Here is a 23843-nt window from a genome sequence, read left to right as displayed (position 1 = left end):
AACATTGTGTAAATTTAAGGTGTACAATGTGTTAATTTGATACACGTATATGTTGTAATATGATTGCACTTAGAGCGATGTTTAGCACTTCTATCACTTCACATAATTATCCTTTCTTTTTAGTGGTTGGAATCATAAAGTTTTAGTCTCCTAGCAAATTTGATGATTGTAGTACCATATTGTTGTCTATATTCATTATACTGTGCGTTAGATCTCTGCGGCTTATTTACTGCTTGTTGCAAGATCGTACCCTTAAACAACATCAATCTAATCTCCCCAACCCCATTCCTTAAACAACATCAATCTAATCTCCCCAACCCCATTCCTTAAACAACATCAATCTGATCTCCCCAACCCCATTCCTTGGTAACCGCCATTTTACTTTCTGTTTTTATGAGTTTGACTGTTTTAGATTCTACATATAAGTGAGATCCTACAATACTTGTCTTTCTCTGTCTCATTTATCTCACTTAGCATACTGGGCTCAAGGTCTACCCATGTTGTCATAAACAGCAATATATCCTCCTTTCTCATGGCTGAATGATATTCCATTATATATAAATATACATATATATACGCCACATCTTTTTTATCCATTCATCCATTGATGGGCATTTAGGTTGTTTCCATATCTTGGTTATTGTAAAAAATATTATAATAAAAATGGGAGTGCATATAGCTCTTCGAAATCCTGTTTTTGGTTTCCTCAAAAAATTAAAAATAGATCTACCATACGATCTAGCAATTCCACTTCTGGGTATAGACCCAAAGGAAGTTTTTCTCAGTTTTAAAATAAGATCCACATTTCATTGTGATCATTTGTGGAGTAAATGAAGTAATGAATGTGAAGTACATTGCACAAGTGCACACAGCAGACGCTAAATAAATGGTGGTGGTAGCTCTTCTAACATAGTGGTTAAAAATACTCTTTGATGTCAACCCTGGATTCAAATATCAGCTCTTCACTAACTAATTATGTGACCTTTGGTAATTTATTTTACCTTTTTGTGCCTCAGCTCCCTTATCTATAAAATGGGGACTAATAGCACCTACCTTGTAAGGTTGTTTTGAAGGTTAAATAAAATGATGTACTTAAATGTATTTATAGTGATGGTCAATAAATTATATACAGATAGATCGATAGATACACAGACATAAACAAACATAAATAAATAAATGTTATATGTATATATACAAATATACATATACACTTGCTAGATGTGTGTTATTGTACTGGGGTTATATAAATGCACAGAACATATTTTTCTTCTCAGAGGTCTTGCAGTCTACAGCAGGCAGGCCCATGTCAACTGATAATAGCCACAACAGATGTGAGTGCAATGACAGTGGGGGCACCTGGAGGGAGCTGCAATCCCCCTTGGGGAGGTGAGAGGGGCTGTGGGGAGACTTCACAGGATGACACTTGAACTGATGTCCTCTCTGCTCGTTGCCTTTGGAACCCTTCTTTTGAAGCTAACCTTTGTAAACAACTTGAAAGTTATTTGTACAGATGGCCAGTCATCCTCTGTGAATCTGCAGATTGATTTTAATTTTCAAAATGGTCTAAGTGCATGGAGAACCATAGAAAAAGTGAAGCATGACTATAAAGTATTATAAAGGTTTTAATTTTTTCGTTCTGCAGATCAAACACTTGCTCTGGAGGGAGAGCCAGCAGAGGAGCCACAGCGCTCTGTGGAATATGTTTTAATATTCATTACGGTAGTAGATTTGTACATCAGGATAAGTGAGAGAGTTAGAGAGGGCATCCGAGATGCCAGGACACCATTTTCCTAAAAGTTGCTAACGCACATCACTAGGGCATAATGCAACGGGCACCAAGGCTCTGGGAGGAAGCTCGGCAGGAAGTCGTCAACACGAAACCCATTAGCCACAGAGTTCAGCAGGTGGAAGCAAATGCGCCCTGCAGGATGGCTGCTGTCACTCCTTTTAGCCCTGACCTTTTCAGAGTCCTCACATTTAGGTCTCAGGGTCCTAGATGTGTGCACATCATATTTCTATGCTTTAGGTATATTTTCTAAACAGGAATTTTCTAAGAGTAAAAAAAAGGTAATTATTGAATAAATGTGCTTGAGTATAACACTTAGCGAAAATGGATAAGCATATGTGGAATATTTTGGTTTTCCCGTATCTTCTGGAGAGTGGCCATCCTCTGGGAGTGAATGCACTGGGGTTTTATACTTTTGGCATCCCCTGGGAAGGGTTCTTTTTCGTGAAGGACTCTTTTGTCAGCATCTTTCTACTATAGCATCTCTTTTGCTTCCTTCTAGTTCATTCCATTATGCCAAGGTAACGTGCACTGAATCTTCACTTCAATCCAATAATAAATATTAAATAATCATGCACTCCTCTATAAGTACTTGTAGGATGCTAACTAGGCTTGGCACTGTGCTAAGTGTTGTCGGGGACACGGGGTAGATAGTCTGCCTTGTAAATCTTTTCCCTGAAAGGGGGTGTGGGGTGCCACTTTGAAGATTCTTATTTACTATTTTTGTTAACTATTGAGTATAATGGCAACAAAAATTATTAGTTTTTCCTTAAGATTTATAGAACACCACAATGCCATGCCCGTTGCCATCCTAGAATCAATCTAGTAGAATAGTAATGATAATAATTCCTTATATTTCCATACAAGGTGTCTAAGTTTTAGCCAATGGAATGTCAGCAGAGGTGAGGCGTACCATTTCCTGGCCTAGGCTTTTAAAAAATGGGAGCGTCTCTTCTATACTCTCTCTCCTTAAGCTGGTGGGATAGAGAAGGCAACGAGGCCCTAGAGGATGGTGAAATCCAATGCTTGGAAACTTGGATACAGGGGAGGCCACTGGGCCAAAGGGATGCGTCCACCCAGAGCCCACACTCTCCCTTCTAGACCACTCTCCTGAAGGTCCTTCCATGGCCTGTATGGACCTCTTCCTCAGGCTGTGCTCCTTATATGGGGACCGTCCACTGGAGTGTGCACCCCTAGGCCCAAGGGATGGCCAAGAGGTGGCTGTTTGCAGGGGTGTGGATGGAGCTTGAACTAGGGCATCCTCATCTGCACACATGAGATTCCTTGATGTGAGAGACAGCTGGAGATAAAGGGAAGCGAGCAGGCAGGGGCGTGGTGTGGAAATTTGAGGAGTTTGAGAATTCTAAATGGAAACCTGGCCTTCCAAGTCATTATGAAAGTATATTCATCAATGTAGGCTGACCAAATATATTTTCTTTAAAAAATTGTTTAAAAACTCCTTTAACTTCTAAATATTTGGTATGTGTAGGGTTGCCAGATAAAATATAGGATGTGTGTGTCTCAAATATTGCATGGGACCTATTTATACTGAAAAAATATTCATTGTTTATCTAAAGTTAAAATTTAACTAGTCACCCTGTATTTTTATTTGCTGAATCTGACAACCCCAGTATGGATCTCCATTTGTATTCTTGCCAGAGGTCTGTGAAAATTAGGATGGGTCTAGTGGAGCCACAAGATGGACAGAGCCTGGCTTCCACATCCCTAAATGCAGGAAAGCTCCTTGTTCACCAGGTACCCCCATCTTGGACTATTTTAGGAGTGAGGATAACTCCTATCAGTTTTTAAAAAAAATTTTTGTTTATTGCAGTAACATTGGTTTATAATATTGTATAAATTTCAGGTGTACATCATACTTCTATTTCTGCATAGATTACATCTTGTTCACCACCCAAATACTAATTACAACCCATCACCACAAACGTGTGCCGAATTGTCCCTTTCGCCCTCCTCCCTCCCCACTTCTCCTCTGGTAACCACCAATCCAATCTCTGTCTTTATGTGTTTGTCTGTTGTTGTTATTATCTACTACTTAATGAGTGAGATCATACGGTATTTGACCTTCTCTCTCTGACTTACTTCACTTTGCATGATACCCTCAATGTCCATCCATGTTGTCACTCCTACGAGTTTTGACCCATACATTTTTAGGACTGTATATTACAGCACCCAGCAACTATTATTACCAAGCCAAGAAAAAATTCTGCATTCCTTACTAGGAACACTGCAAAAATCTCCAAGCTGAGGAAAGAAAGCAGAGCTTGTGGGAGCAGTGCACAAACAGAGGGAAATGTACCCCTCCAGGGACCAAACCTCCTTCCTAGCAACATCAGTCCTTTGGGGTTCTTTTCTTAGGGGCCTGGGTCTGTTTCACAGCTGAGACCTGCGATGGAACCAGCCAGAGTGGAATCTCTCTCTACTACCATGATAACTTCAAGGGGCCATGCTTCTCTGTAATGTTTCTTAATAATAATAACAAATATATATATATATATACATAACATAAAAATGCATATAAAAATAAAATGTCTTCCACATTATATATGCATATACATACATATGTATAAAATGGCAGCTAACATTTATTGAGAGCTTATTATGTACTAGATATGCTGCGACTGGCTTCACATGGATTATCTCATTTAATTCTTTTAATAATCCTATGAAGTAGGTTTTATTATTATTCCCATTTCATAGATAAAGAGATTGCAGTAAGATGAGTCCAAAATCATACAGCTACTGAGTGGTATTTGATCATATAACGTCTGATGCTAAATCTAGCTTTTATAGGGAAAAATGTGTGCTTCAGTGGAAAACTGCATTTTCTAGAGAACACCTTACCAGATTATTGGATTCTGCTTCTAGGGGAGAAATTTTACAACTCTATAAATTGCAGATAGCTGACAGCAGTGTGAAATAGTTCTTGTCTACAGACATGGGAATAAATTTTGTCCAGTGGAGGGACAGCCTCCCCTCCTGTGGAAAAACCAGGTTTGTGTCCATTTGCACTTTCATTTCAAATTGCTTTACTCCATATAGATTTATGCTTTGGCTTTTCCTTTGAACTGGTTATAGCATCTGTCTGGTTCCTTCATTTAATTAATGAGCTGAATTTAATTCATGTTCATTTTGTATCTGAGTCATGATTTTGCTTTTTAAAAAAATTATCCTGTATCAGTTTAACCACAAGACTGTTCCTGATGGCTCACGGATAACGAAAAAAGGAAATAAATACAGACAGTAACATGTAACGATAATCTTGGGTGTGTGCTGTGTGTGTGTCTCCATCCTTTGTGGCTCTTGGTTGCCTGTTATGTGGCAGAGGCCATCTTTCTCTGACTAGGTGGGCATCAAGAGTGTCTCAGCCTCCTCAAAGTCCAAACATAAGAAGGTATGGCCTAGAGAGAGTCAAAAATCACTTCTCCATTCTAAGGCTCACTTCCAAGTTCAACCTCCTGTCTGAGGACCTGCCTCGCTCCAGTGAATGTCATTGGGATGGCCCAAAGCCCCTCACCAGGAGGTTCAGAGGGTACTGTCCTGTGGCGTCTGCTGGAAAAACACCTCAGAGTACAGTCAGCCTGACATTCCCACAAAAGAGCCATATATACAATTAAATGAGTTAATTTTAAAGTGCTTAGAATAGTGACTATAAAAGTGTTTGCTAAATAAAGACAGACACACACTCACCACATAGATTCTTAAAAAAACAAATAACCAAACCCTGCTGATTTCTGCTATTGATGTTTTGTTTCTTGGGATCACAGTGCGGGAATGCGAACGTGCAGGGCTGTTAGGTAATTCCCAGGTTTCTGTTCAGGAGCATTCCCAAATAGAACTTTAACCCGGAGTAGGATAATCCCGCCCTTTGCGGCCCAGGCTTTCTAACAAATGGGTGAATAAATAACTATATAACCTATAAAACTAAGTATATTAAAATCCTACAGTCTGGAAAAAACATTAACTGTTTTGTTTTCATTGGGTAGGAATAAAGACGTGGCCTGTAGGGTATCTCTGATCTGGGTATTACGTCACCAAAGGGAGGCACAGGGCCAGGAGCCTGACAGCCAAGCTTGTGCGCAGCGTTTTGCACCATGAGGTGGGGGTAGTGAGGACTCTTACTGTGCTGGCCCTCTTGGGGCTGCAGAGGGGTAAGAGCTTGGCGCAGGACAGAGACGAAATAATACGGAGCATGAGGGGGTCATCAGGCTGTCCAGTATTTTGTGATCTTAGCACAATAATTATGAAGCTCTGAAAACGAGATATTTTAACGAAGACTTTCCAGTTTCTTTCATGTTTAAAAAAACATGTCAGTGAACATGTTATTTGAAATGACCAGTGCAGACATACCTTGCTCTCACTTTCATTGGATAAAATTTCCAAGGCTTCCAGGTGTGACAAACCTTGATACTCATCAAACAGCATCCCGTAGTGTGCGGTCCTCTCAGCCGTGAGGTGCTGAGCCAGTCTCTGCTTCTCTTTCTCTTTGGCTTCCCTTAACATCTGCAGAAACACACGATGTTTGTACATTAGATGTACACTTGAAAGCTCCATTTCCTGCCTGACAGAAGGGGAGATGAGGACTGACTTTGTATTTGAGAAGGGTAGGTTTTAGTCACTTTGGCATTTCAAAAAAAAATTATTTATTTGATTGACTCATAATTTTTCCATAATATTCCACTTTTTTTATGTGTTCATTTTATACACGACAAAACAAAGCAAAAATTCTATACCCAGGAACAGGACCGGAAACAAGCACAACAAAAGCTTAACAGTGGTTTCCAGTGAAGTGTTTCCCACGTGTGTGATTAATTTTCTTATTTTCTAAAATGTTCAAACTTTCTATAATGAGCAAATTTTATATACACTGAGAAAGTTTAATCTATTGCGACAGGATTAATTGCAACTTCTATACCTAGGCAGGCTTCAAAGCAGTAATATTTTGGTCTGATTTTATATGAATTACATTATTTAAAAAACTTTGTATGTGTGGTTATTAAAATATTCAATGAAAAAAATTAGTAAAATGTAAACTCGTAACGTATTCCTCACCAGGCAGTGAATATAAATAGGAATGTTAGCTTATCAATTCTTAGATTGGTCTCGAGAAGTATGACTGTGAGCCAAGTTTCCATTCAGGTTGATAATTTTTCTCCAGTTTTTTCTTTTGTTAATAAAAAGGCAACAAAATGAACACATGTCCACCAGCCACTCCCAATTTCCTGAACTTGCTTTCTTTGATTCTAAACCTCTTTTATTTGATTCCTCATCAAGTTTACTGGGGCATTAAGTTTAAAGGGTTCTTTAATAGCTGTGAAGAACACCATAAATACACTGGCAACACCATAAATACAAGGTCACAAAGGGAAGCTCACAGAAGAACAGATTTTGGTTTTTATTGTGTCAATAAAACAATCAACCTCATTCTCCTTTTGGGCTCTTGAGGTTGTTAGCCAAAAACCCACTGGGCCACAGACAGAATTCTCCCTCCTGCCTGTCTGTAAGAAGAAATAAGCACAAACTCTGAATTTTAAAGTTTTCAAAACAACCGCATCAAATTATCACTGGGAATTTTCAACATTTACAATAAAACCCAACCACCCCCACCGATCTCACTGGTTTGGTGGAGGTAAAACAAAATAAAGTGATACGGAAATTGCTTCCTTTCTCTACACCAACTTCCATCTCTGAATTTGTACTTTGGAATAGAGGGGAAAAGGGAAGAAATGGAAGGTAAAGGGGAAACGTCACTCTGGAATGATCTGGATTCACTCAAGAAATGGAGAGTGAAGTTAAAGTCGCCTAAAGAAGCACTGGCTTTCTACAGGGTGTTGGTTCTATTTTCTCTCCGGAAAAGAAGAGATGGCTTTAAACAGCAGTGAGTGGTTCTAGCGTGAAGACTTCCTAGTAGAAGGGCAGCTCTGGAGACCTCCATCAGGGGGACTGGAGACCCACCCTGTCTCCGTGTAACTCAGGTTACACGGTACTACTGGGAGAGAATATGGGAGAAATTCAGGGAGCGTGTGGATGAACATTTCTGATTTCTATAGTTATTTATTGTGGATTAGGGAAAACACAACAGATTTCTCTATCTCAGTTGATGGTGGTGTCATCCCTCCAGCTGCTCAGGCCAAAAACCTCGGCGTCATCCTTGCCTCCTCCTTTTATCTCATAGCCCACATTCAATCCTTCAGGAAATCTGGATCAACCTTCAAACTATACCCAGAATCAGCATTCCTCACTATCCTCGTGGCCCCACACTGCTCTGAGCCACCATTACCTCTTGTTTAGATAATGGCAATTGCCTCCTGAGGAGGCGGCGAGAGTGGAGCATAAATGACCAAAAGCCCCAGATGCTGCACTTCGGAACCCCTCATGCCTCCCACGACACCTCCCTACCAATCACCAGAGCCGCAGCGACACTAAAGCAGACCTGTTCCCGGGAGACAGAAACTCCCTTGTCAGCAGACTTTGGCTGAAGGACTTTTCCAAGGCATTGCCAAACTTTCCTTAGAGAGCACAGCAGTCTAGGACGCTTCCACCCTATCTTCTCTCCCTCTCCTCTTCCCCGGGGCCAGACTCGCATCTTGGTCTGATGGCTCTGCCACCCTTCCTGGGTATCCCCTCCCTTTTCTCTCACTCAAGCATTTCCCCTAACAAAATCCTTACATGTTTAAGCCCATCTTGGCATCTGCTTCTGTGAGGACTTAGATTGATACACACTCTAACTGGTCTCCCTGCCTTTGGCCCTCCCTGCCGCTCAGCCTATTTTCAACACAGTAACTAGAGTGACCCTTTTAAAGTCAGATCTTGTCATTCCTCTTTTCAAAATGCTGCAATGGTTTCCCCATTTCACTACCAGTAAAACCCAAGGTCCTTACAAATGCCCTCCATGATCTGCCATCACCTGCTCCCCATTACCACTCGGGCCTCATCTTCAACAACTCTCATCCTGGGCCAGGAGAGTTCCATGGTGGGAGAGACCATGGAACATCCTTGCTGTTCCTTGCTCATACCAGACACTCCTGCCCCAGTGCCTTTGCACAAACCACTTTCTTCTGCATGCAATGTACTTCATTCGGATTTCTGCATGGTCAAGCCCCTCTTCTCCTTCAAATATTTGCTCAAATGTCATCATCTCCATGAGGCCACCCTCTCACAATGCAATTTAATACTTAACCTGCCCCTCACTCCCACATTCCTGATTACCCTGGTCCTGCACTACTTTTTCTTTTTTTCCACAGCATTCATCATCTTCTAAAATACTAGATAATGTTGATTGTTGTTTGTCTCCCCTCACTGGAATGAAAACTCCTTAAGGACAGGCATTTTTATCCACTTTGGCTGCTGATGTATCTCAAGTGCTTGGAACAGTGCCTGGCACATAGTGGACATTCAAACTGCATTTGTGGAATGAATAAATGAATGAATGAATGAAAAATTACTGTTTGGAAGAAGTTTAAGGTTGGTAGTATTGTGGTGATCCAGTTTAAGCCAGCCATGTGGATTATAGGTGCAATGCTCAAGTGTGCCCAGAATGTGGTGTAGCACACTTTCTGCATGTGTTTCAGATGTGCAAGTAGAACAAACACTGCTGATGGCCAGCGTGGATTCTTGGGTGACACATTTCTCTGAGCATTGCCACTCACTTTTTAGCAGTAGACTGAATGCAAATGTGATAAAAATTATGAAAGTGACACAAAAATTATGGTAATCTGGGAAACTGACGAGGTCCAATTCTTCATTTTACACGTGTGTAAACTTAAGCCAAAGAAGCCATAGAATTAGCCAGTATCTGCACTTGGTCACATTTCCCCCCACATTACCACCTTCTTAACCAGAATGAAATTTATATATATATATATATATGTATTTGTATATGTATATATACACATATATATGTTTATATGTATGTACATGTATGTGCACATAATATAAAAATATATACACATATATATATAATGTTGTGGCAAAAATATTCCTATGTGCTCACCAAATATCCTTTTCCTCCTAGACACACAGCTGAACTGTATTTCTCAGCCCTCATGAGTTGAATTAGGTAAACTGTAAGATAAATTTTGGCCAAAGGAATGAGGGTAATCGTGATGTACGCCACCTCTAGGCTAGTCCTAAATTGTCCCATAGGGCCCTCTACATCCTTCCTTCCCCTTTCTATGAGGCTGGAAGCAAAGGATTTCAGGACGGCAGAGCCACAAGACGTGGGCTCAGAAGAGAGCTGCCCAAGAGAGGCCCCTGAACTGGCACACACACTGCAGGAGCGACTGACAAATCTTTTTTGTTCTAAGCCACATTGATACTTGAGGGCTGGATTTTTTTTTTTTTTTTTTTTTTTTTTTACAACATCTAGTGTTGATTACCTGATTCATACAAATCTATTTGCTTTTTTAAAGATCAGTAGGGTGATGGTCTAGATGATCGTGCCTGGGCTACAATATCAGAGTGGTTATGTGTGGATTATTCTGGAAGAGACAACAAGAAATAGCTTAAAAAAAAGCTTCTCAGGAACTGCCACTAACAATGCTGTCGGTGCTGGCTCCTTCATGGCTTCCTAGTACTGAGCCATGAGAGGATATGTTTGTCCTGCCTGTGAAATTTACAAAACCCACCACTGCATCAGCTGACCCTGATTTCAGTAAGGCATAGAGAGGCTTGGCGTGTCAGACTCTTAAGGAAAAAGGGGACAAGGGGCAATTCTTGCACTGTGGAGTATGAGCTGGGCATGTGCCATCTGAAAGAGTGAGCTCAAGGTTAGAGTTTCACGTTTGGAAAATAAGATAAATATTATTTTTAATTTTCTTGACTACTGTAAGTAAGCAAAACATAGATTAAATTCCTCATATCATATTTCTCAAGGAGAACTGGAAAACCTTAGAGCTGGAAGTGTGAGAGGAGAAGCCCATCCTTGCACAAAGTAAGAGAAATATAAATTAAAATTCCAATGAGATAGCATTTCCACCTATGATATTGACACATAATAATTACAACAACACTAACTGACATTGCCGAGTGCTTACGATGAGTCAGGTTCTATTCTAACTCATTTAATTCTCACAACAAAGCTATCAGTAATCTCACAACAAAACATCAGTATTGATGTTACTCCCAGTGTATAGATGAGTGAACCCTGGCACAGGAAGGTTAAGTAACCTGCTCAAGGTCATGCAGCTAGACAGTGGCAGAGCTGGAATATATACAATGGTCCTATAGACTGAGTGCTTGTGTCCCCCCAAAATTCATATGTTGAAATCTAATCCCCAATGTGATGGTATTTGAAGGTGGGGTCTTTGGGAGGTGATTAGGTTTTGAGGGTGAAGCCCTCATGAATGGGATTAGTGACCTTATAAAAAAATCCCAGAGAGCTCCCTTCCACCATGTGAGGACACAGTGAAAAGACGGCTGTCTACGAACCAAGTAGTGGCCCCTCAGCAGACACTGAATCTATCAGCACCTTGATTTTGGACTTCTCAGTCTCCAGAACTATGAGAAACAAATGTTTGTTGTTTATAAGCCACCCAGCCTACGGTATTCTGTTATAGCAGCCTGAATGGACTAAGACAAATGGCATAAATGGAATAATCTTCAAGAAATTATTAAGTGAATAAAGCAAGGTACAAAAGAATGTGGTGAGTATGCTACCATTTGGTTGAAAAAGTATATACGTATATACGTGCGTATATATGTATACGTATATACCTATATCTATATGATAATTCTGATAGAATCCATAAGAAGCTGTTTCCCATGAGGAACTAAGTGGCTAAAGAAAGAAGTGTATTAGAAACTCAATTTTCACTCTCTACTATCTTGTGTCATTTGAATTTGAATCATGTGCTTTAAAATATCTAATAAAAATGTGTTTACTTTATTGAGTGAAAAAAAATTGCAAAAGTAAATAATCCCACCTGAGATAAGGAAACGGTTCTCTCCATGAGTGTCTTGGTCCGCTTAAAGCCTGGGTCACTTTCTGCAAGGACATTCATGGTTTTCTTGCCTATGAATTCCAGAGCATCAAGACCACCCGTTAAGACGCTTTTACCCTGCAGACGAGATAATTGCATGAAATTAGATTTTTACGTTTTGCTGTTTCGTAGCGGTCAGCAACTCCTAGATGGCACTATCTTCAAATATTAAAATCAACATAAAGTCACAGTTTTTTCTCATCAGGAGATGAGAAAATTTAATCCATTTAATCCTATTTTCTTTTCCTTAGAAGAGCATATGCCACATAATTTGTAGGGCATACAATGTTATTAAAAAAGGGTGCTTGGGAAAAACCAAAGCATATTTGGGATTAATTTTACTGTCTCCATGTGTATGAATAGATATGTATCTAAGACATAAAATCAATAGGTGACTCAATTGCTGTTTTTTTTTTTTTTTTTTGTGAGGAGATCAGCCCTGAGCTAACATCCGCCAATCCTCCTCTTTTTTTTTTTTTTTGCTGAGGAAGACGGCCCTGGGCTAACATCTGTGCTCATCTTCCTCCACTTTATATGGGACGCCGCCACAGCATGGCTTACCAAGCAGTGCGTCTGTGCGCGCCCGGGATCCGAACCAGCGAACCCCGGGCCGCCGCAGCGGAGCGCGCGCACTTAACCGCTTGCGCCACCGGGCTGGCCCCTCAATTGCTGTTTTTGTTTGAAAAAATTTTAAGAGAATTATTTGGAGGAGTCCATTAAAATGTAACAGAATTATTTGGAGTAGACTATTACAATGTAACAGAATTATTTAGAGTAGTCTATTAAAATGTCAACTACTCTTGCCAATTTAGGAAATTCTTTAATCTAGGGCCCTGGAGTGTAGGACCCTCAGGCTGTTTCAGATGGTTCTTGCATACTTTCAGAAAGTCGAAATAACTGCCTATAATTAGTATATTCATGAAATAAGACAGGTTGATTTCCATATACTACTGGCTTTAGAAACTGTTCTATTACACAGTTATCCTCCTGCAAATCCCTTTGTCAGCCATTGTTTGCCTTTAAAAAAAATAAGAAGACAAGCACGATTTACTCACATAAAGACTCATATAAACAGAATGAGTTTACATTTCCATTTCTTTGTAACTTCTGTACATACATTCCAACTACACAAGTGCAGTTATAATATGTACACACCTGTGTTTTTTCCCACCATATATGAATTTATAAGCATTATATTTTATTATTACCTATCTGCATTTTCCAGTCTTCGTAATTGTCACTTCAATAGTAATATTTGATTTCACTGAATTAGTGTAATTTATTAGTCATTTCCATCTTGGACATTCAGACTTTGTTTTCAGATCTGGGAGCCAATCAATAATCACACTATAAAACAGATTTTAAAATACACATACTTTGGGAGGACTATGAGATATCAGCTATTCACACTTTTGCATAATTTGATTTATTTTCTCCTAACATCCTGTGAGGGATTACTTCAGTAGAGAATAAATTGGGAGAAGAAAGGACATGGGGACTTTGAGTAAGGGCAGACCTGGTGGGGTGAGCTTGGAAAGAGGGAGTGCCGGAAGGTTGGAGAGAACACAGAAAGGAATGTGAGGACGCTGAAGACAAACTCAGAGTGCCCTGCACTGTAGCTCAGGGAGACCATGCATTCATTTTTTAAACCAGAGATATTTAAAGAGCTTCCTCTCACCCCAACCTGACAAACTCCCCCGTGGGCATACTAGACTTGTATTGCTACTTGACTTCTACAACATATTTGCTGCTCTTCCTTGATCCTACTTAGTCCAGAGGTCCTCAAGTAGCAAGGAGAGGAGCAGTCATTTTCTGTTTCTACCCACCGAATATCTGGGTGCGATATCCTCATACATGTGTCCACAGCCCCCTCCTCCCATGTTGCATTGTATTTGCCTGTGGAGTTGTCTCTGTCTTCCAGGATGTTTTGCCCTCTTGTTTGTCAGCATATGCCCAGCATCTAGTATAGCTCCTGGTACATAGAGAGGGCTAATCACCGTTTTTTTTTTTTGTAATGCATGAATGAATAAATTGGATGAACCATATTTCTAGAAAAACTAGTTAATTGGTTTTACATAGCAGAAAATAAATCTTTTCTTCCTGACCCTGAAGATCAGCTAGCTGCCTAATCTCAGTTGGGGTGCCTCCCCCTTTTTTTGTCATTCATCAGTGTTTTATTGCCAATAACAAGCTTCTTTAAGAGGCAGGCAGGGGCCGTGGGGCGAGGGGGTTGGGGGAGATTTAGGATTATTCGAGGAAGCGGGGAAAGTGGGAATTGAGGGGTAGGGATGGGGGAAGAATGTTGGTCTTAGTTATCCGGAAACATTTTGGAAACATCTCAGGGATGTTGTTCCTGATTCCTTACCGGTATTGTTTTTTATGTGAATGGCTTTATAATTTTTCAAATTGAAGGTTAAGAGCCACAGAGCGTCTAGGGAAAACAGCTGTCCCAGCTCTAAGAAAGAGCCCTCCCTCCCAACAAGAGGCTGTCCTTACAGCAGTTGGAAAGGACACTGTTACATCAGACTGAAAAATGTTCCTTCGAAGCAGCTCCTTCCTTTTAAACAGAAAGTATATTTCATTTTGCCCTTATTATTTTGGTTCCAAAGTTACACCCAGTCTGTAGGAGAAAACACAACAAAACCGTAATCCAAAGTTATGAGCAAAGCCATCTTTTCTCGGATGTATCTAGGTCACTGGTAAATAGAGATATCAAAAGAAGGCGCTGGAACACACCAGGGAAAACAGAGGAAGCAGCTGATGACTTACTGTGTTTTGAACCACATTGGTGATGGCTGACAGCATGCCCCGAGACCCTGACGCAGGAGACGTGGGTGGGCTTTCTGCGGGACTCTGATCTGTGGCCGCATCTGCTACTAAAGAGAAAAACATCCTTTTAGAGTTCATTTTGCTGATCTAAACTTGATAATATCTTCTGTTTGTGCACGCAATGTAACGCAGCCCAAGTCCAAGTAAATACATCACTCACTTTGAGGGACTCCATTTTCGGTATCAGGTTGGGCCCCTTCGGAAGAGCTGGCATTTACACTATGAATCCGTAGGGTGGCCCCTGCTTTTTCCTTGACTGCTGTTATCCCATGTCCTGTCAGGAAATAAAAATATGGTTCATGGATACAATTCTATGGCTCATCTGGCAGAGCTGTTGTAAGCTGTGGTTGTGTAACTAGAAGAAAGTGTGAGGGTTAACAACAGCACTGTAACAGCGTGGGTTCCCATCTGAGCTCAGCTACACCACCGCCTAGCTGGGTGACTTGGAGAAGTTACCTAAGCTTCCCTGACTCAGTTTCTTCGTTGGGTTTTTGTGAGGAGCAAATGAGATAAATGTATGTAGAGTGCTCCCAGATGCTTTATTATTCCCTTTTGCTTCTTACATCATCTAACTAGCAACCCGGGATGTCAAACCCAAGATATGATCTGTGAATAGCGTCCCTGTCTGATCCTCTTTACTCTCTTCTAAGCTCCTCAAGGCAGCTATGCATCACTCATTTTTTGATTCCTTGCAGGCCTAGCCCATTGCAGATGCTCCATGACTATTTGTTGAATTGAAATCAGGAAAGCCTCAACATGCTCTTTTAAAGTGTTAGTCATTCCTTTAGCATGGAGATTGCGGGGTCTGGAGCTCACAGGTCAAAATCAAAAGACAAGTCAGTGGGAAAACCAGGAAGGGCACCCAATAGCTCTGACAGTTGTCTTAAGCAGTAACAGTCCAAACACAAGCTACAACAGTGGTCAGCCAGGATGAAGGGCACTGGTTTTACTCCATCTGAGCAGGGACAATACCTACATTCCCCTGAGCCCAGCACAGTGGGTATTCAATAACTATTTGGTAAATACAGAGCTGACCTTCTCATCCTGTGCCCCTATCCCCACCCTAACACACAGAAACATCCCTCGGCCTGATAGAGAAATAGTCTTGCTTACATTTTATTTTGGAGTGATTTTTTTTATTCCTTAGAGGCCCCCATGATGAGCTATATAGCCTTTCTCAGAGTTCCCAAACTGAACGAAAAAATTAATAGTCTACTGATGGTCCTCAGTGCTGTTTGAGTTCTTGGAGGAGAAACAGCATGGGCTGTCATCCTCATGGTACTCACCTCTCCCTTAGCAATTAGGGAGAAAAATGAAAGCTTTCACTAGGGACATGGGCAGCCTCAGGTTATTAAAACCAAAGGCAGCAGCAATATTAATATGTGGGGAAAGACGTCCCAACTCATGGCAGGATTTGAGATCCAAGAGAACAACCTAGCTGTAGAAGGCACGGTTAAAATGACCAGTTGTCCATCTCCTGAATAAGAGAAAGACATGGATGAATCCCAAACCCAAATGGTAGTATTTTGTCAGCTGTAACTTTATTTATCGGAGTGATCTTAACATAATCAGGGCACTGATATTTACCAAACAGATATAAGACTAATTATGTCCAGTGGGAATCACTTGTCATTATGCATTATCAAGAAAACACTGAAACTTAAGAAATATTTATTTATAACATTTACAACATTAATTATGTAGAGAAATATATGTCTACATTCATGTGCAGATCATTAGACACAGTTCAAATTCATAATTGAGTTACTTGGAAAAAAAGATGCACTATAACTGCTTAAACTAAGTCTTGAATTAATTCGCTCTAGCTTCCAATGAATTCCAAGCATTTTGATGGAACCTTATTGGAGTTTCAGTAACACATTTAAGTTATAGGATATAATCATCTAACTTATCTACCTACTGAGCCCATATTCCTTTCCATCTTTTAAAAACATATATTTTCCAAAAGGAAATAATGTATATCTAGATCTCAGTCCATGATTCTCATCTAGATTTCTGAGGGCTAAAGTCAAGGAATAAACGAGTTTGAGAAGGCTAGGAGGCATCTGCTGTATCTTCTTTGCATGAGCCATACAAGATGATTCCACATCCTTCCCTGAGACCATTCAGGGTTTAATGAACCTCATTGCCATTATCTTCTCTTTCACCTTCTCCATCTTTGCAGGTTAGGGCCACGTCTGATTCTTTTCCTAGGGAAGAACAGCTTCTCACCATCTCGGAACACAAATGATCACGGATATATATGCATAAGCTGCCTCTAGAAAAATTACGTTGTTTCTGGGAGGAAATACCATTTTCATGTGCATATAAATGGGATGTGTCTGTTTAACAGACATAACAATAGGCTGCAACTCCAACTACACACACAATTAACAGCTTGACCGAGGTATAATTGATATACAAAAAACTGCACATACTTAAGGTTCCTCCAACTATATTTTCTGATTAACAATTCTCTTTTGTGAATTCTTTTGTTAGTGAAAGCACATCTTTGCTGCATTCTACTAGAAACACAAAGCTATGGTTTTTCACAGCTAAGGTTTAGGCTCTATGCCACACCCTACTTTGAAGAATAACTTTTAAAACTTTACTTAGTGTGACATCTAGTGCCCAGAACAAGGAAGTAATAATATGGAGTTATTGTCGCCTTTGGACTGGGAGTGATTCATTCTCAGAGATAGTGACTGGGTTCTACCAATAAGAGAGAAAAACAATAAATATGAATAATACCATAGGGTATAGTTCATGGATTCATTTCTTCACATGTCATCATGAACCCTAAGTATCCTCAAAGAAGTGAAACTCCTCCAAATTCTATAGTTCTAAAGATGGAATAGTCTTTAACCTCTGACTCATTGCAGTATAAAGAAGGTGAGTATTACAAAGAAGATAAGAATGTTGTATAAATGCTGTGGTGCTGTGTCATTTTAGAACAAATGTTAAATGATTGCCTGGTGTTTAATTTATCACCTATAATCTAGTGGAAAACACCCTAAACTTAGGAGTCAGGAATCTTGTGGAGGAATTTTGGTTCGATCATTTATTAGCTGTATGATCTTTGTGAGTTACTTAACCGCTCTGAGTCTCTGTTGTTGTGTCTTCTCTGAAAGGAAGATTATAACATCTGCCTCCCAGGGTTTTGTAAGGTCACTGAGGAGAAATATGTGAAACCCTTGGTATTGGCCAACATTTATTGAGCACTTACTATGTCCAGTTCACTGGACTAAATATTTTTAGTATAGTAAATTATCTCATTTAATCTTCTCATTATGAAGTAAGGGATATTAGTATACTCATTTCACAATTGAGGAAACTGAGACCTGGTGACGTGATATCACCTGCCCAAGGTCCCAAAGCCAATAAGTGGCAGAGGCAGGATTCGAACCTGGTCCTTCTGACTCTAGAACTCACACGCTCAATCACCATGTTATATTAAGAAAATTTTATAAGTGATTTATAGTTGATGAAATGTCATTTTAGTCCCATTTCTATAACTCCTTGGAAATCATATCCTTGATAGGAGCTTCTTCATTTTTAAAACATTGGTTTATGCTAAAATTAGCTTGACTTATCTTACCTTGACCAAGCAGCAAGGTGAAGGTAGGTCACTTCTACAGTGAAACCTTCTTCTAACCCTGCCCCTCCCAGCCGTGCCCCTGGTTGACATAGCTTGATGGAAGGATCATCCCTGTGCCCGTGGAGGCACAGATCCCAAGACACTGTGTAGTGCTATCTTACGCCTCCAGTTTAATTTTTTTCTCAAAAAGCACGGTGATTTCACCATGCCCTCTTCTTGTGAGTTCCACCAAGATCAAAATCCCATTGAAGGGAGGTCTCTCCTCTGTCTGGAGGATGAAAATAATTTTCTGGTGGTGGGAGGGTCTCTCTGACCAACTTAAGGGAGGAACAGCAGTTCTATGCAGCACCCTGGATGACTAGGTAGCTCTGTGGGTGCTTTCTAGTGGTTCCATATGGTTAAGGACCTCCAAGTTGGGCACCAGCTAACTTATTCAGATGGTTCCCCCATTCAGATTGTTTTAATTTTTAATATAATACCTCCTTCTTCATTTCATTTCTTTCTTTATTTTTCCTTTTTAAAAAGTGGATATATAAAAAAGAATCTTTTTTAAAAAAATCCCATAATCTCACTTCCCTGATAGATCTGGTTGACTTTTAAAATAATAACATTTATAATATTAGCAAATTCAAAGAGTATAGAAACAAAAGGTGGACCGGCCTCTTTCTCCCTAGACAGCTTCCACTGACATAATAGACAATAGAGTCTACGAGCTTATAAGGGCCTACGGAAATATTTAAGACCTGAAAAAAATTATTGGTTCTAAAAGACAAAAAAGAAAATTTGCAAACTAAAAATTAATATTAATTAATGTATTCAAAAATTTAAATATTTGGTCAACTACAGTTCAAGTAAATTCAACTCTTACACGGTTATATATATAAATTATATATTTAATGAGGGATGTGGGTATATTTTATTATATTTGCTGTGATACAAGAGGGACTTCCAAAAGAAGGAGCGCTTGGAATTCTTTATTTTTTATTATTATTTTTAAATTTTATTTATTTATTTATTTTTTCCCCCAAAGCCCCAGTAGATAGTTGTATGTCATAGCTGCACGTCCTTCTAGTTGCCGTATGTGGGACGCGGCCTCAGCATGGCCAGAGAAGCAGGTGTTGGTGCGCGCCCGGGTTCCGAACCCGGGCCGCCAGTAGCGGAGCACGCGCACTTAACCGCTAAGCCACGGGGCCAGCCCTTGGAGTTCTTTAAAGACTTAAAGTGGTCCTGCCTTCCTCCCTTTCCCCTCCGCTCCCCCTATTTCCTTCCTTCCTTTTTTTCTTTTTTGTGAGGAAGATCAGCCCTGAGCTAACATCCATGCTGATCTTCCTCTTTTTGCTGAGGAAGACCGGCTCTGAGCTAACATCTGTTGCCAATCCTCCTCCTTTTTTTTCCCCAAAGCCCCAGTAGATAGTTGTATGTCATAGTTGCACATCCTTCTAGTTGCTGTATGTGGGACGCGGCCTTAGCATGGCCGGAGAAGCGGTGCGTTGGTGCATGCCTGGGATCCGAACCTGGGCTGCCAGTAGCGGAGTGCGCGCACTTAACCGCTAAGCCACGGGGCCAGCCCCTCCGTTTCTTCCTAAAGATAATGACTTTGTTTCTTTTGATTCCTTTCAGGAAAAATTTTAAAAAACATATACTATACATAAGTGTTCTGGACCTGGCTTTTTCCACTTCACAATATACAGTGGAGGCCTCATTACATGCAGACAGCGGTGGAGGCTGGTGTGCTGCCCAGGAGTGCTGTGCTCAGCCTCCCCGCTGCTGTCTGCTGACAGCTCTCAGCTGAATGCCTCCCTTTGAAATGCCCTTCACCAAAGGGAATTGGTTCCCCCAAGACTGTACTACAATGACTGGTCAATGTGGGAGTTGGTGAATCAAAAGCTTGGCCCTGTGTGTTAATGGGGGATATCTCTGAAGAGTCATCCCAACCCCCAAGCTCCCAACGGGACAGACTGAGGCCTCTGAGGAAGCTGCATTGCAGTTCAACTTCTCCCTCACCCAGTTCTGCTTCCCAATCCTTCACTCTCTTGCAAGGCTTGCTCCTGAGAGCAGCACTTCACGGTAAAACTCCAGTGCACTAATCTCTGCCTCAGTCTCTCTCTGGGCATCCGATCTAGAACACTGATCTACCTCATTCTTTTTAATGGTTGCATAGTATTATTCCACTGAATGGCTATGTCACATTTTAACATTCTCTGTTGGTGAATACTTTAGTTGTTTCAAGTTTTTCATATATGCTTGGTGAACTCACTCACCTCCTTAGGTCTTTGCTCAAATATCACCTCAGCAAGGTCTACCCCTCACCACCCTTTTTAAAACATGAACCTGTACTCCTGACCTCACTTTATATTTTTCATAGACTTACCACTTTCTAGCCACTCTATAATTTTCCTATTCATTATGTGTATTGGTTACTGTCTGTCTCCTTCCACTAGCATGTAAGCTATACTAGGGCAAGGGTCTTTGTTTCATACGCTCACTGCTTTATCTCAAGTGCCTGGAAGAGCGCCTGGCACAGTAACTGTTTGCTGAGTGAATTCTATACTGACCATCTTTGTACATATATATTAACACACTTTTGCAAGAATCAACAGTGGAACTGCTGGGCAAAGGTACATACATTTGAAATTTTACAGACAGTGCTAACTGCTCTTCTGAAAGTTGCACCAATTTACACTCTTCTTTGGGTGAATTTTTGAGAAAGAGAACAGTTTAAAAATACTGACTGTATTTCAGACTCTTCTATCAATGAACTCAAGATATTATAAAAATGTATGAGGAGCAGTTGTTTAGAAAAACACATAGATGATGTTGCTGCGCTCAGCTAAAGCAAACTTCAGTGCAGCAAAAAGAGGAGCCAATCAACCTTCCTTTTGGAAGTCTTCCCTCTCCATAATGACGGTGGATGTTGACTCTGTAATCAGATATTCACTTCTCTTTATGTTCAAAATTGACAAGAAGTGTTTCTGAACTGACAGTGTGTGCCTAGCCACCAAACAGAAACTCAGTAACCCCGGGTCTTATTCATAGATTGTAAAGGATTGTGAACAAACTCCAAGCATTAATCCTATTATCTTTTGTATCGATGATCCTTGAGAATTTTCACATCACCAGCAGTGAATGAATGAATTCATGTGATATTGACAGTGATCTACCCAGTTAAGAGTTCTCATTGTAGTATCATTTTGACAAGTTTGCCATTCTCTATAAGAAACACTGTCATTATTTCTGACAGTGCTGGTAGAAGGGTTTCATTAAAATGTGCAGAAGGAAAAAACTGTGTAACTAGGGAGAGGATGGCAAAGGGAAACAATGATGCTTTTGAAAAGGTAAATGCACAGATCTGATGTACCTCTCCCGCCTCAGGTACTCTTGTGTGAGGTGTTTAGACTCATAAAACTGTCTAAAATTCTGCCAAAACTAGAATTTTAAATAAACATTTAGGCCTTTTGTAGTATCTAGAAATAAACTGCCTTATTCTACTATAGAATTTTTACCTTGGTACATTTGTATATGTTTCAGCATCGTCGAGTTTCATTTTGGTTTTTGGTCTATCACTTAGCGATATATTCTAGGAATAAGTCAGGGCATGTGGGAAATCACATGTGGTTCTCACAACATCACTTTGAAATTATCATCAAAATCTTTGTTTTTTTTTTTTTACATTTTCCTTTCCCACTCTGGTTTCTGCCTGGATCTTAAATAATAACAATTTTTATTGCTTTTTTTTTCTTGGTGAGGAAGATTGGCCCTGAGCTAACATCTGTGTCAATCTTCCTCTACTTTGTATGTGGGACACTGCCACAGCGTGGCTTGATGAATGGTGTGTAGGTCCTCACCCAGGATCCAAACCCGGGAACCCCAAGCCACTGAAGTGGAGTGTGCCAACTTAACCACTATGCCACAGGGCTGGCCCCCTTTTTTTTTTTAAGTGGACATTTTCTTTTAATAGGCCATTAGACCACTTATCAAAATTACAGTGACTTATACTCAAGATCAGGTGGCAAATTACAAGTAGAGCTGGAATGTAGGCAAATGTCATTACAAATGCCCCATCAAGATTACCCTCCAATGCTCAAACCTTTCTTTCAAGCAGATTTTAAGTCTTTAGTTAAAGACTCCATTTTTCAGTTCAAGGAGCTGTGATTTTGAAAGTAGCCCTTCAGTTTAAGAAATTTCGAGATGCTGTATCCTTTATTATAGGAAATGATTTTAACCATCTCTGTTGAAGGATGCGTCTTAGCATTCTCAACTAAAACACTCTTTTGGAGAGAATTTCACAAACTGAACATGTTGGCCTTGTTTTTTTTTAATTGCATTTTATGAACTTGTCCAAAGGCATGGGTTGTATGTGATCAAGTCTTCTTAGAATGTGATGATAGCGTAGCTGTGGATGCAACTAATGCAAGAGTTATGCCCTCTCCAAAAATAATTGATTTTATACAAGCATTAGGAAGCTTGCTTTTTCTCATTTTCCGTTAACTCTGGGGTCAAAGTAGTGAGGCAAAAGACAAAATATAAAAATACAGAGTGGCAAAAAGTCAATCAATTTTCTGTATTTTTCCACTTAGCACAGTGGTTACAAATATCTTTCTCCTTCTATATATAGCCACAGACTATGGAATCATCATATTCTGGAAGTTGGAAGGAATCCTAGAATTTCTCAAGTTCTCCCACTCACACTTTTCCAAATAAGGAAGCTGAGTCTCAGAAAGGTTAAGTGCATGGTGTAGCTAGTTAGTGACAGTCCTTTGTGATCACAAATTAGTAGCAGCCAGGACCAGGTCTCAGGTCTTATGACTCCTGGTACAGTGCTCTTTTCAAGAGAGAACCACCTTCCAAATGTTTCCATTCTCCAATTATTCTCCTGCCAGCTCTAAACAGTTCTAACTACTGTGACTGCAGTTTTTCAACAACTGTAAGACGTACTTCTACTTCTGTTGCCCAATTGACAGTGCTGTGTTTTGTTACAGACTATATGTTTGGCACTCCTGTCTGCAACTGGAATTACCATGGGGGTAGCATGAGGTTTCTGAGTGGGAATCAATTGCAATGGAATATGTGGTTATTCTCTTTCTCTACTTTCCACAGGCAATTTATAAACCTTCAAAGGCTCGTCTACTGCTGTGAGTGCTCTGTTTTCCAATAAGTTTCTTTGCCCTCTGGTAATAAATTGTTAAAGCTGCAAAGCCCTGGGTGGCGATTATGCCTGTACATCATGGAGATGTGCCTCTCTTCCCTCTCTCAATCCCAAGGAAGCAGTTCAATATAGACCACAATCCAGGATGGCACCCAAACTTTTTAAAGCCTCTGTTCACAGATGGTTGAACCCTATTCCAACCCTCTGTTTCAAGCCGTGGGCCTGGCTATGGCATCTTTCCACTTGTGGGACACTGTGTGATCCCTATTATCTTTTGGGAGTCAAAGTCCCGATCACCACCAATGCCTGTTTCCAGCCTTGGAACCCATGACTTCAGCCACCCTTTATGCTATAAGTTTTAGTCTTCTATCAGGTCCACAAGGATATTTATCTAGTTTTATATATATTTAATATATATTGCTATGATTTTAGCTACCATTACTATATAAAGTCACAGCACGTCTTGACTAGAAATCTCCAAAATAT

At 40.2% G+C, this 23843-nt stretch overlaps 1 protein-coding gene across 5 annotated transcripts in view; it reads right to left on the bottom strand.

Moving 5' to 3' along the window:
• The window catches only part of FAM114A1 (family with sequence similarity 114 member A1), a 69629-nt gene that overhangs the window by 21683 nt on the left and 24103 nt on the right, over positions 1-23843 (bottom strand). For 3 of the 5 annotated variants that reach the window (XM_058546887.1, XM_058546890.1, XM_058546888.1), the window contains exons 4-7: positions 14774-14887; positions 14554-14660; positions 11728-11862; positions 6155-6307 (exon numbers count right to left, since the gene is read on the bottom strand). In XM_058546887.1, coding sequence (XP_058402870.1) covers positions 6155-6307; positions 11728-11862; positions 14554-14660; positions 14774-14887 — 509 coding nt within the window. Of the gene's footprint in view, positions 1-6154; positions 6308-11727; positions 11863-14553; positions 14661-14773; positions 14888-23843 lie in introns of those variants that run through there. The other 2 variants (XM_058546889.1, XM_058546891.1) reach the window with 2 other exon arrangements.

Source organism: Diceros bicornis, chromosome 8 (assembly GCF_020826845.1).
Source record: "Diceros bicornis minor isolate mBicDic1 chromosome 8, mDicBic1.mat.cur, whole genome shotgun sequence".
Taxonomy (NCBI): Eukaryota; Metazoa; Chordata; class Mammalia; order Perissodactyla; family Rhinocerotidae; genus Diceros; species Diceros bicornis.
The sequence above is the reverse complement of the archived record's forward strand: the minus strand, read 5'-3'. Positions and strand labels throughout refer to the sequence as shown.